Source organism: Oncorhynchus gorbuscha, linkage group LG07 (assembly GCF_021184085.1).
Source record: "Oncorhynchus gorbuscha isolate QuinsamMale2020 ecotype Even-year linkage group LG07, OgorEven_v1.0, whole genome shotgun sequence".
NCBI lineage: Eukaryota > Metazoa > Chordata > Actinopteri > Salmoniformes > Salmonidae > Oncorhynchus > Oncorhynchus gorbuscha.
The window spans coordinates 29,613,748-29,627,888 of record NC_060179.1 but is presented as its reverse complement, the minus strand read 5'-3'; the positions used below and the strand labels follow the sequence as shown (position 1 = coordinate 29,627,888).

Genomic DNA, 14,141 nt, shown 5'->3' with positions numbered 1-14,141 from the left:
AAGGATCGGGAACAGGTGTGGGAAGACTAAAAGATGATTAGGGGAATAGGAACAGCTGGGAGCAGGAACGGAACGATAGAGAGAAGAGAGAGCGAGAGAGTGAGAGAGGGAGGGGGAGAGAGAGGGATAGAAGGAGGGAAAGAACCAAATAAGACCAGCAGAGGGAAACGAATAGAATGGGGAGCACAGGGACAAGACATGATAATAAATGACAAACATGACAGAAGATCCTTGTCACGTATGGGCTATTGCAGCACTGGGTTCCACTCCTATCAGCTAAAAACTAGAAGAAGCGGCTCCAGTGGGCACGTAATCACCAACACTGGACAATTGATGAGTGGAAAACATTGCGTGATCTGACGAATCCTGGTACCTGTTGCGTCAGGCTGATGGCAGAGTCAGGTTTTGGCGTAAGCAGCATGAGCCCATGGACCCATCCTGCCTGGTGTTGTACCACCGTCCAATCTGCAGCAACTGCGTGGTGCCATTGTGTCAGCATGGACCAACATCCCTGTGGAAAGTTTCCGACTTGTAGAATCCATTCCACAAATAATTTAGGCTGTTCTGGAGGCAAAGAGGTCCGACCCAATACTAGATGTGTGTACCTAATAAACTGAATGTATAAATCATTGGTCATACCACTGAACAGGGCAAAAGTAAACCTGTTTGTCAAGGTTATTACATTTACATTTGAGTCATTTAGCAGACACTCTTACAGTAGTGAGTGCATACAGGTTCATACAGGTCCACTGTGGGAATCAAACCCACAACCCTGGCATTGCAAGCGCCATGCTCTACCAACTGAGCCATATTATTTTTACGTGGTTATTGATGACAACCACAACCCTAATTTTACTTGTTAAAAATGTTTATATATTTTACAAAAACTAAGAGTTCATTATTGGAAAAAATGTTTGTATAATTTTTAGGGGTTATTCCAGTAACTGTCCTGTTTTTCACTGTGGTGACTGTCTGGTCGTGCTTTTGTGAGACGCAGAGTAGGTGAACGGATGATCTCTGCGTGTGTATTTCCCACCGTGAAGCATGGATGAGGAGGTGTGACGGTGTGGGGGTGCTTTGCTGGTGACACTGTCCGTTTTTTATTTAGAATTCAAGGCACACTTAATCGGCATTCTGCAGCAATACGCCATCCCATCTGGTTTGCGCTTAGTGGAACAGGACAATGACATGACAATTACCCAACACACCTCCAGGCTGTGTAAGGGCTATTTGACAAAGAAGGAGAGTGATGGAGTGCTGCATCGGATGACCTGTCCCCCACAATCACCCGACCTCAACCCAATTGAGATGGATTGGGATGAGTTGGACCGCAGAGTGAAGGAAAAGCAGCCATCAAGTGCTCAGCATATTTGTGAACTCCTTCAAGACTGTTGGAAAAGCATTCCAGGTGAAGCTGGTTGAGAGAATGCCAAGAGTGTGCAAAGCTGTCATCAAGGCAAAGGGTGGCTACTTTGAAGAATCTAAAATCTAAAACATTTTGATTTGTTTAACACTTTTTTGGTTACTACATGATTTCCAATGTGTTATTTCATAGTTATGATGTCTTCACTATTATTCTACAATGTAGAAAATAGTATAAATAATGAAAAGCCCTTGAATGAGTAGATGTGTCCAGATTTTTGACTGGTACTGTATATAAAGACAATGATGAGAGGTTAACATGATAACAAATCATTATCCGAAAAGTCTTGACTGAAAATTAAGCATAGACTGCATTTGACCGAGCTCTTTATGAATTTTACCCCGGCATATCATCTCAGAGAGTTAACCTTTTGCAGAGTTGCATTATCTCTGACATCTTTTTAAATCAACAGCCCAGTGATCCAAGTCCACAAAACATCCATCATAGCCTCTGTCGACCCTGATTCCTTCCATGACTGTCTGTCTGGCCTCGCTTAGACACTATGGCTGTGATGGATGTGTAGGCCTAGGGGTGTGATCCTTTGTCTGTACAATATTGTGGGATCCTTTGTCTGTACAATACTGTGGGAAGAATTTCCTTCATTGAGGCTAGGTTGAAGAAGGATATTTTGAACCTAGCATGGAGGACAGTAGATCATTATATGCTATACTATTCTACTTGAGTTAAAGGTAGACTTAGCAACATGACATAGGTGCAGAAAGTAAACAGCAAAGTGGGTCAATTTCCGCAACAACTAAAAGCGTTGAAGCACGAGCCTCAAATTCCCCGCTGTTTTGGTGCGCTGCCTTTTATCTCGCTCATCTCAATATCTGCGGTTCTGCTCTTGGCAAAGTAATTCACAGAGTCTACGTTCAGTTATATTCTATTTATTTAAGTTCAGTTCTATTACATTTCATTTATTTCAGTCCAGTCCAGTTATATTTCATTATAAAGTCAATGGTATCTAGTGACACTGTCTGTGGACAGGGACGGGTCTGTCCCCTTGTGGTTATTCCGAACAGAAGGCTAACCGTCCTGCGGGTGAGTCTCAATAAAGTTTCATAACTTCAAACTCCTTTGCAGGAAGAATCGTCAGAGCTCGTGTTTCACACAACCGTTCGTTTATATCGCAATCAATCATGTAAGGAGGGGAGACATGTTATTATTTTTTTGGGGAATAATAAATACAAAGTGGCATTTAATCTCTGGTTGTTAATCTCCCAACAGCTTAAAAAAAAAATCTTAGCTACAAACTTCGCGTGGGAGAAGAACGTGAGCGACTGGCAACTGTGTGATTGAATGGCTGAGGGCTCAGTCACAGGTAAAGTAGTTTAGCTAGCAGTTAGCTAACTGTCTAGTTAACTAGATTGCTCACTTCAGTTTTAACAAGAGTGAATAATCATTTAAGTATATCTCATGCTCTTTAGCCCAATCATAGCAAATGGAAATTCAAAGTGAAATTACAGGGTTTGTGTTGAGCTGCCAAATTGCACTCAGCTAACGTTAGCAAGCTAGCTGGCAGTGTCACATCTCTCACTCACTCAGTAACCCAACATAGCAGGCGTAGAAAGACGCAAGAGCGGAGTTTCAGTGGAAACGTAAGTTAGGTTGACATACTGTATTCCTCAAACAGAAACCTCTGATTTGTGCTAAGGGGGCTCACTCAGTTCACTTTTGCAAAGTCTCCTTTTGGTGTGTTGCATTATGGGGATAACAACTGTCCTACAAGTCGACTGCATGAACTTTACAACCATGTGATCAAAGGTCTAATTAGTGTTTTTGTTTGACCCAGGCGAACGGGACCTTAAGACATGTATGAAACTGGAAGCAACTTTTCCGAGATTGATGTATACAGTGTACAAATGAATATGATATGAGTCTCCTCTCCCCAATTGATAGAATTCTAAGCCCAAAGACGCAACATCGCGATACTTCCGGAACGCTTGCGAAACAGACCAAGCAGGCAAGGCCAGGGTTTGAGAAGTTAAATTCCTCCATAGTAGTTAATTTTGTCGAAATGTGAAGGCACAACCTAGATTCGAGGCAATGTCTTAAGTAGTTGAACATATTATTACTCCAACCTCAGTGACAATCTGACACCTTTTCATTTTTGTTAAAAACAATATATTCAGGTGAGGTTTAATGGCAGTTTGCACCCAATATGTTACATTACTACCACAACTGAACTACAGTATAGATCCATTACACTTTGTGATAGAAATGTGAAACATATATATATATTTTAAATTCCCATGCCAACTAAGACTATACTCATTAAAACCCACCTCCTTATTCCAGTACTTTAACCCTATCTGATCCTACCCCAGGCCAACAGCTTGAGAGGATGGGACACTACCACTCAACACACCATGTAACTCTTCTGAAGTCATCTTGTACCCCCAAGTACTTTTATGCAGCTGACAACATCTATTTTCTGTGATTTACTTTCCATTTCTGCAGTGCAGTTGATAAACATTGCTATGAACACCAAGAAGCAAACCTTACTGAAGCATATCATTCATTGACGTATCCCTCTATGCTGGCACAGATCTACTATTCACAAGGATCCTCTCAGAATCTCACCCTTGACCTATCCTCTTCTTTATTCACTGTTTTAGCATTCAGCACCTTCTGCACTACTCTGATTCTAGCCACCTCAACCTGCCTCTCTCGCACCATACACTTCCGATCCCCAGCAACATGGACACCCCTAAAGTTGAAGCACACAGCTTTTCCACCGAAAATACCCATGCCCACTTCCCACATCTTGGAATCTCCCTCCTACACACAGTTGCGACATGACCATAAACGTTTAACCTGAAACAGCGCATTCGCTACAAATGCTCTAACAGGTTAACTGATACATCCTAACATGACCTTGTCGGGTTAAGACTGACTCAAAAGGACTAACGGGCTTCTCTGTTTCACCATGCTCACCACCGGGTCTACATCGCACCAAACAACAGGTGTCACAGACACCAGGAATCTTCCAACTGCTCCTTAACGCTACCAAAGAAATCACTCCTTTCAATGGTGCCCTGTTCCTAATGAGCAAAGCGAGAAACAGATCTTGGCCCAGGTTGCGTCGCATGGAGCGCCTGCTCCCTCTGATCTGAAGAAACACAAACAAACATAAGTGCACATCGGGTTACCTTCACCGACTCAACAGCACCCACCAACTTTTCCACCCAACCTGAAAACAACTATGGATCAGCCAAAAGGCCTGGTTCCACCCTCTTCAAAACATCTCACTCCCTCTGGACCAAATGTGTCTTATCATAACCGTCCATCAATGCATTCATTGGGCTCTGAGCTCTTCACAACACCTTCTACCCCTTCCATTTCACCTCCAGAACTCAAACTGGAGTCCAGCTCACTCTGTTTGAACTTGACATCAACCATCCTCGACATACCCTCTCCCTTGTTATTGCTAGCTCCAACAGATTCAAACCCATCCTCTGCCTCCCTCAGTATTTTCAACCTCCCCTCTTTCCCTCATTCTCCTCCCTTAACTAATTACCTGACTCTTTCTGAAAATATTCAACTTTTCCAAGCCCCAATCCAATTTTAGCGTCCTCGTGAAACATGCTAAGCTCTGTACTGCCTCCACTTCAGACACACTACTCGTCTGTCACTACTTTATATCGAAGGAATGCCTTTGATTTGACGGCAGGCAAATGCGCGAGACGACCGTTAGACCAGATCACGTGTTTCTATGCAGAAGTTTAGCGAGCCAACATTGCCATGACATTGCCAACTCGTGTGATCGGGGACTTCTATTATAGAAGCACTTTCTGCTTACCGTCATACGGTACTGTCCTTGGTACAATCTACACACACAGCCTATTTTTAGTGTGTGATATGGGGGTTGGAGACATGTTTATTTCGACATAACAAACTTTTATAAACAATGGCACACTGCCATGCTGCACTGAGCCTTGCTGTTGGAAAACCAAATCCGTCGCAGATGCACGTCCCCCGACTTCACTCTTCGACTTTTGTCTGCAGTTGGTTGCTTCAGCCGTACCACTGAAACAAGCCCAGTGACTCACTTGCAATGCCGGCAGGCCCTTGATATGGTTTTGACTGGATGGGATGAAGTGTTTGTCAGATTTGACTTTTTGTAGCAGGTTAGGAGACTTTGGTTAAGGTTAGGAAAACAGTTAGAATTATGGTTAGCTAAAATGCGAAATAACATCAAAAAATGTATTTGACAACCTGAATCCCTTCTAGCCCTTGAGATCCCAAGGCATTAAAGGTAGACTCAGCGACATGACATGGATGAAGAAAGTAAACCGAATAGTGGGTCAATTTCAACAACTAAGAGCATTGAAGTGCGTGGCTCAAGTTCTCCACTGTTTCTGTGCCCTGGCTACAACGCTGTGAACCTGTGCATTTACAGTGTGTGAGCGAAGTCTTGCATCGCGCTCATCCCAATATCTCCGGTGATGCTCGTGGCAATGTCATTTCGCTGAGTATACCTTTAACAAGGCATTCTTCCTTATCCCAAGGATTCTCAGCTATAACAAGGATTGTCTATTGGACCATTTCGAGCCAATGAGAGGACAGATGTGTGTGTGAACAACAGGCCATAGAGCTAGATAGGACTCATCTCCACCATTGTAGCGTGGGCTGTGCCAATGAACTCCATTTTAAAGTAGTACATGGTCTTCATTGGCTGATTGATTACTCCCAACTCGTAGGAATCCCCACCTAGTTGACTACTTTAAAGTGGTGGAAGCCCTCAGTGGAATTGTCCATGCTAAAACGGATTATATCCATGATAAGTCCTTAATCTTTCTCTATGACAACAGCCACAGCTCCGATATACACTGAGTGTACAAAACATTAGAACACCTTCGAAATATTGAGGTGCACCCCTCCCTTTTGCCCTCAGCCTCAATTCATTGGGGCATGGACTCAACAAGGTGTTGAAAGTGTTTGACACGGATGCTGGCCCATATTGACTCATGCTTCCCACAGTTGTCAAGTTGGCTGGATGTTCTTTGGGTGGTGGACCGTTCTTGATACACAGGAAGGTGGTTGAGCAGCGTTGTAGTCCTTGTCACAAACCCTGGAACCTACTATCATACCCTGTTCAAAGGCACTTAAGTATTTTGTCTTGCCCATTCACCCTCTGAATGGCACACATACACAATCCATCTCAATTGTCTCAAGCCTTAAAAATCCTTATTTAACTTGTCTCCTCCCCTTCATATACAATGATTGAAGTGGATTTAACAGGTGGCATCAATAAGGGATCATAGCATTCACCTGGTCAGTCTGTCATGGAAAGAGGTGTTCCTAATGTTTTGTAAACTCAGTGTAAAGTCTTTTTATTTTATAAAATGTTTGCCGAAATGCCATGTGCGTCCACTTACAGTACCAGTCCAATTTTGGACACCTACTCATTCCAGGGTTTTTCTTTTGTTTTTACTATTTTCTACATTGTAGAATAATAGTGAAGACATCAAAACTATTAAATAACACATGGAATCATGGAGTAATGAAAAAAGTGTTAATCAAAATATATTTGAGATTCTTCAAAGAAGCCACCCTTTGCCTTGATTACAGCTTTGCACACTCTATTTAACATCTATAAATGGCCTAGGCCGGCCCTAGCCTTTCGCCCCCTCTTGACGGGGTAGATAAAATGTTTAGGTAGCTTGTGCCCAGAGTTCAGATATAGAGTTCCTATAAATAATAATACAGTGGGGCAAAAAGTATTTAGTCAGCCACCAATTGTGCAAGTTCTCCCACTTAAAAAGATGAGAGGCCCGTAATTGTCATCATAGGTACATTTCAACTATGACAGACAAAATGAAAAAAAAAAAATACAGAATCACATTGTAGGATTTTTAATGAATTTATTTGTAAATTATGGTGGAAAATAAGTATTTGGTCAATAATAGAAGTTTATCTCAATAATTTGTTACATACACTTTGTTGGCAATGACAGAGGTCAAATGTTTTCTGTAAGTCTTCACAAGGTTTTCACACACTGTTGCTGGTATTTTGGCTCATTCCTCCATGGAGATCTCCTCTAGAGCAGTGATATTTTGGGGCTGTTGCTGGGCAACACAGACTTTCAACTCCCTCCAAAGATTTTCTATGGGTTTGAGATCTGGAGACTGGCTAGGCCACTCCAGGACCTTGAAATGCTTCTTACGAAGCCACTCCTTCGTTGCCCGGGCGGTGTGTTTGGGATCATTGTCATGCTGAAAGACCCAGCCACGTTTCATTTTCAATGCCCTTGCTGATGGAAGGAGGTTTTCACTCAAAATCTCACTATACATGGCCCCATTCATTCTTTCCTTTACACGGATCAGTTGTCCTGGTCCCTTTGCAGAAAAACAGCCTTCTTTGTCCTCCAAACACGACGAGTTGAGTTTTTACCAAAAAGTTATATTTTGGTTTCATCTGACATTCTCCCAATCTTCTTCTGGATCATCCAAATGCTCTCTAGCTAATTTCAGACGGGCCTGGACATGTACTGTACTTAAGCAGGGGGACACGTCTGGCACTGCAGGATTTGAGTCCCTGGCGGTGTAGGGTGTTACTGATGGTAGGCTTTGTTACTTTGGTCCCAGCTCTCTGCAGGTCATTCACTAGGTCCCCCCGTGTGGTTCTAGGATTTTTGCTCACCGTTCTTGTGATCATTTTGATCCCACGGGGTGAGATCATGCGTGGAGCCCCAGATCGAGGGAGATTATCAGTGGTCTTGTATGTCTTCTATTTCCTAATAAATTGTTCCCACTGTTGATTTCTTCAAACCAAGCTGCTTACCTATTGCAGATTCAGTCTTCCCAGCCTGGTGCAGGTCTACAATTTTGTTTCTGGTGTCCTTTGACAGCTCTTTGGTCTTGGCCATAGTGGAGTTTGGAATGTGACTGTTTGAGGTTGTGGACAGGTGTCTTTTATACTGATAAGAAGTTCAAACAGGTGCCATTAATACAGGTAACGAGTGGAGGACAGAGAAGCCTCTTAAAGAAGAAGTTACAGGTCTGTGAGAGACAGAAATCTTGCTTGTTTGTAGGTGACCAAATACTTATTTTACACCAAATATATTCATTAAAAATCCTACAATGTGATTTTCTGGATTTTTTTCCCTCATTTTGTCTGTCATAGTTGAAGTGTACTTATGATGAAAATTACAGGCCTCTCATCCTTTTAAGTGAGAGAACTTACACAATTGGTGGCTGACGAAATACTTTTTTGCCCCACAGTATATATATCGCTTATACCCTGCTCCCTTCCCTACTCTGCCAGTGTGGCTCATTTCATATACAGTCATTGCTGTGACCACATTATGTGAGAGCTGCATGTTCATTGAACTTTAGCCTGAGAAGCTGACTAGCTTCATAACTTAGGCTAGTACTGGTTGACTCATGCGCTAACCAGCTACCCAATATTTGTATTTATTTTTTACAATGGCTCTGGCCTTGCTCGTCTAAAGTCAGCCAGTAAGCGTCTCAAACAAATAGCCGACGTTGTTGCTTAATTCTCTGTAATGATAGTTGAGGCCAACTTAGCTAGATGACGTGCTCTCGTGTCAAAGTCCAGGCCGTCCTGAAGAGAATATCTGTCATACTCAGAGCTGTCATAGCCTTGGCACGTGACTCCCAAGTCAACATTGTTGAACGTCTTGTCTTTGGAGTCACTTGTCAAGCCTGTCTTGCCTGCGTCTACACTGTAGTTATGATGCGGCTTCACAACTTTCATGCCAAGCCACTCACTAACAAGTAGGCTTTTTTTATTTTATTTTTATGCATAGACTCTCTGGATTTGAATCCAGATGAGACTTCAGCACGACAGAAATGTAACCAGCAGCAATCCAGGAGGGGTCGGAACAGAGAGGGCCACAACCGTAACTGGAGTGGTTCTAATAATTACGGCCCAGCACCGCAGCAACAGCAGCAGCATGGGGTCAAACAATCTCATGTCCATGACAATTCAACGGTCCCTGTACATTTCCATCCTCCTCCCTACCACCAAGAGGATGTATCAAGGGGTCGAGGAAGAGGAGGGGGAAGAGGGGCTAACGGAGGTGGTGGGGGAGGGGGCCGGGGCTCAAGGGGCCAGCCTCCAAGGTGGAACAGGCCTGGGGGTGACACGGGCCCCCCTGGCTTACCTAGGGGTCACCATGGACTGGGTGGTGGTGGTGGTGGTTACAGGCCTGGAACGCCCCCCATAGACGGGCCTAGCTGGCGTCGAGGAGACCCTGGCGGCCGGAGTGTAGAGGTGGGGCCTGCCCACGAAGACCACCAGGACACCCGCCCTGAAAAACCCAGACGGTTCAGCAAGGAGCCGCGAAGAGAAGAGAGAGGTGCGAGGAGTGCGAAAGGACCTCCTCACTCTCTGGAAAAGCAGGAGAACCACGACAGCCACGCTACAGGAGGAGGAGGCTGGGACCCTGCTGAGCCCAGAGAAGAAACCCCACCATCAGAAATGGGGGCCAGAATCCGGAAAGGACGGAGACCCGAAGAATGGAACCCCCACGTCGACGCTCAACAGAAATTCCCTGAGCCCAGCGACGCCAGGGGCCTATCAAAGAATATCCCCAGGAGAAGGACCATGAGAGGGGAGCCAGAGACATCCCCTCTGGCCATCGTGATAAACTGGGCTCTGGCACTGAAGAGGAGCCCAGCTGGAGGAGTCAGGGGAGAGGCCAGGCGAGACGCACCCCCCTACAGGACAGAGGCCAGAGGAGAACACTCAACTCAGACCACAGGCCTGGACAGAAGAGGTGGGACAACGTGCCCAACAAGAGTAAGGAGACTCAGACAGGTGAGAGGGCGAAGTTTCACAGTTTTTCAAAAAGTCCCACAGTAAAAATAAAAAAACTTAAGAAAATGTGAATGAGTTTGTTCTGAAAGTAGTTATGTTAGTTGTGTGTTCCAAATGGCACCCTATTCCCTACATAGTGCACTACTATGGGTCCTGGTCCAATAGGATCCATTTGAGAAGATGTCATTCTTTTGGTCTTGTCTCTCTCCTCCATATCTGTCCAGGTTGCCTGATCGAGCAGCTGTCTGAGGAGAAGTATGAGTGCATGGTGTGCTGTGAGGTGATCAGAGTCATGGCTCCAGTCTGGAGCTGCCACAGCTGCTTCCACGTCTTCCATCTCAACTGCATCAAGAAGTGGGCCCGATCCCCAGCCTCCCAGGCAGACGGTAGGCCTAACAGTCCCTCCAGCTCTTCATTTATTCATGACTTTCAACACAATAGTCTTCCATAGATGGGCACAATGCTTCCCCCACACAGACAATACAGGAATGCAAATTCTGCTCGACAGATGGTACTGCTGTACATTGATGATGCCACAATATCACTAGCAAAAATGTGGCCCCAGTGACCTTACATAATTTTTGTAATATCTTAAATATTTAAAATAAACTAGGCAAGTCGATTAAGAACAAATTCTTATTTACAGTGACGGCCTACAAGAAGGCCTCCTGCGGGGACGGGGGATTAAAAATATAGGACGACACACCACAACACAACATAAAGAGAGAACGAAGACGACACAGCATGGGTGACGCAGTGGTCTAAGGCACGACATCTGTGCTAGAGGCGTCACTACAGAACCTGGTTCGATTCCAGGTGTATTACAACCGGCTGTGATTGGGAGTCCCATAGGGCGGCGCACAATTGGCCCAGCGCTGTCCGGGTTGGGGTTTGGCCGGAGTAGGCCGTGATTGTAAAAAAATATATATATTCTTTACTGACTTTCCTAGTTAAATAAAAAAACATATGACAACACTGCATGGTAGTAAAGCATGACAACAGCATGGTAGCAGCACGAAACATGGTACAAACATTATTGGGCACAGACAACAGCACAAAGGGCAAGAAGGTAGAGACAACAATACATCATGCAAAGCTGCCACAACTGTCAATAAGAGTGTCCATGATTGAGTCTTTGAATGGAGATAAAACTGTCCAGTTTGAGTGTTTGTTGCAGCTCGTTCCAGTCGCTTGCTGCAGAAAACTGAAAAGAGGAGCGACCCAGGGATGTGTGCGCTTTGGGGACCTTTAACAGAATGTGACTGGCAGAACAGGTGTTGTATGTGGAGGATGAGGGCTGCAGTAGGTATCTCAGATAGGGGGAGTGATGCTGAGTGTTTTATAAATAAGCATCAACTAGTGGGTCTTGCGAGAGTATACATAGATGACCAGTTTACAGAGGAGTGTATATAGTGAAGTGATGTGTCCTATAATGAGCATTGGTGGCAAGTGTGATGGCTGAATAGGAAAGAACTGCTCGAGAGCACCCTTTCATGCCGATCGTCTCCATGATCTAGCATGGGTGGGTCGGTCATCTGAATCGGGGTTAGTTTGGCAGCTGGGGTGAAAGAGGAGTGATTACAGTAGAGGAAACCAAGTCTAGATTTAACCTTAGCCTGTAGCTTTGATATTTGCTGAGCGAAGGACAGTGTACTGTCTAGACCTACTCCCAAGTACTTGTATAAGGTGACTACGTCAAGCTCTAAACCCACCAGATGTAGTAACCACACATGTGGGGAGAGGGGCATTCTTCTTATCAAACCACATGACCTTTGTTTTGGAGGTGTTCAGAACTAGGTTAAGGGTAGAGAAAGCTTGTTGGACTCTAAGAAAGCTTTGTTATTGAGAATTTAACACAAAATTAGGGGAGGGGCCAGCTGTGTATAAGACCATCATCTGCAGATAAATGGATGAGCGAGCTTCTTACTGCCTGAGTTATGTTGTTGCTGAAAATTGAGAAGAGCGTGGGGCATAGGATCAAGCCTTGGAGCACTCCCTTGGTGACATGCAGTGTCAGCTAATGTGCAGAGATCTAGAAATCTAATAAACGTTTACTGGTCGGTTACACTGATTTGCAGGCATTCTAGCAGGTGCAGCAAAATGCTTATATTATTAGTGCCAACAGTGCAGTAGAATGTCTCGCAAAAAAATAATACAAAATCTAAACAAGAAATCACAGAACAAGTCCAATTACCAATAAAGAATAGATATTAGTGTGAGCATGTGTCAGAATCCAGAATATAAAAACATGGTGTGTTTAGACAGTATATCATTTGGAAGGAAGATGGTATGTACAGCAGTAGGTATATTAGGATGAGCTATGTTGAGAATACAGTATTCATGCATGATGAGTAAACAAAAGTATATAAAACAGAATGAGGTGACCAGCGTTCAATGACTCTAAATACATGGAGAATTAATCTCAAGGTTCAGGGCAGAGTACCGGACTGTTAGCTGTCTAGTGATGGCTGTTCAACGGTCTGATGGCCTGGAGATGGAAGTTGTTTTTCAGTCTCGTGGAGCTTGGACGATAAACCGAAAGTTATCAACACGATCACTTATCGCAGGCATTTTGCTGAGAACGTTCATTATGATAAGTAGCCTTTACCAGAGAAATGTGAAGCTTCAAATTAAATACATTTGCTAATATGGGTGATTGTTAATGGGCCAATTGATTGCTGCAACCATCAAATTAGTAGTTATTATTATTATTTTTTAACTAATAGTATTTACTCATAAGATCAAACACCTTTTTTTTTCTTAACTGCTTTGCTGTTTAAGGGCTTGTACGTAAGCATTTCATTGTAAGGTCTACTACCCCTTTAGTATTTGGTGCATGTGACAAATAACATTTAATTTATTTTTATTTTGACCTTTTATTTAACTAGGCAAGTCAGTTAAGAACCAATTCTTATTTTCAATGACTGCCTAGGAACAGTGGGTTAACTGCCTTGTTCAGGGGCAGAAAGACAGATTTTTACCCTGTCAACTTGGGGATTTGTTCTTTCAACCTTTTCAGTTACTAGTCCAACCATCTAACCACTAGGCTACCTGCCGCCCCAGGAAAAGGAAGGGGGATACCTAGTTAGTTGTACAACTGAATACGTTCAACTGATATGTGTCTTCCGCATTTAACCCAACCCCTCTGAATCAGAGAGGTGCGGGGGGGCTGCCAGGATAGATGATAGCAGTGTGTGAACAGACTGGTGGCGGAGGTCCTTTACAACTTAGAGTACAACCTAAGATATATTGTGACTCACCATTTAGCTGATGAAGTGCTTTGTAAATTGGTCTATGTGATATGCAAACTTTGCTCTCACTTGCAGAAACAAATGATGGGTGGCGGTGTCCGGCCTGTCAGAATGTTGTCTTCCAACCCCCGAACGTCTACAAGTGCTTCTGTGGTAAGGGATTCGCTAATAGCCAATTTTAGCCATTATTCCTACCCCTGTCGTGCATCCCTAGTCTTTCGCTCTCCTTGAGATGCTTTGTGTATTAGAGCTAATTATTAATCTCAATGACACTAACCTGGTAAAGGTCACATAAACAAGTAGTAGGAATCAATGTCCTCGTCCTGATTTCTGGAGTTTGTTCCCTGTACTGTTTAATTATTCTGCCATGATTGACAGGCAAAGCGACCAACCCAGAGTTCCAGCGTAGTGAGATCCCACACAGCTGTGGGGACATGTGTGGGAAGAAGAGGAGCGGAGCAGACTGCAAGCACCCCTGTAACATGTGAGCCACAACCCAACACATGCATAATCCACCACCGCATAACAATCTGCTGTTCTACTACATGAAGTGGTTGTCTTGATTGTGTCCCCTGTGGTTGTTGCACTTTCGAGCTCTGGACACAATTTTGGTTGCATATGCTCCTAAATATTTTTGCTTGGGTGCACCAGTGCCTAGAAAACAAATCACCCAGATAAAT

At 43.9% G+C, this 14,141-nt stretch overlaps 1 protein-coding gene across 3 annotated transcripts in view; it reads left to right on the top strand.

Annotated features, from left to right (window-relative positions):
• The first annotated feature begins 2,488 nt into the window (after positions 1-2,488).
• The window catches only part of nfx1 (nuclear transcription factor, X-box binding 1), a 30,619-nt gene continuing 18,966 nt past the window's right edge, over positions 2,489-14,141 (top strand). Inside the window, exons 1-6 of one of the 3 annotated variants that reach the window (XM_046356103.1) lie at positions 2,489-2,564; positions 2,651-2,744; positions 9,198-10,210; positions 10,435-10,596; positions 13,537-13,614; positions 13,840-13,945. In XM_046356103.1, the coding sequence (XP_046212059.1) occupies positions 10,476-10,596; positions 13,537-13,614; positions 13,840-13,945 (305 nt within the window). In that variant the 5' untranslated portion in view covers positions 2,489-2,564; positions 2,651-2,744; positions 9,198-10,210; positions 10,435-10,475. Of the gene's footprint in view, positions 2,745-9,197; positions 10,211-10,434; positions 10,597-13,536; positions 13,615-13,839; positions 13,946-14,141 lie in introns of all 3 variants that reach the window. The other 2 variants (XM_046356104.1, XM_046356102.1) reach the window with 2 other exon arrangements.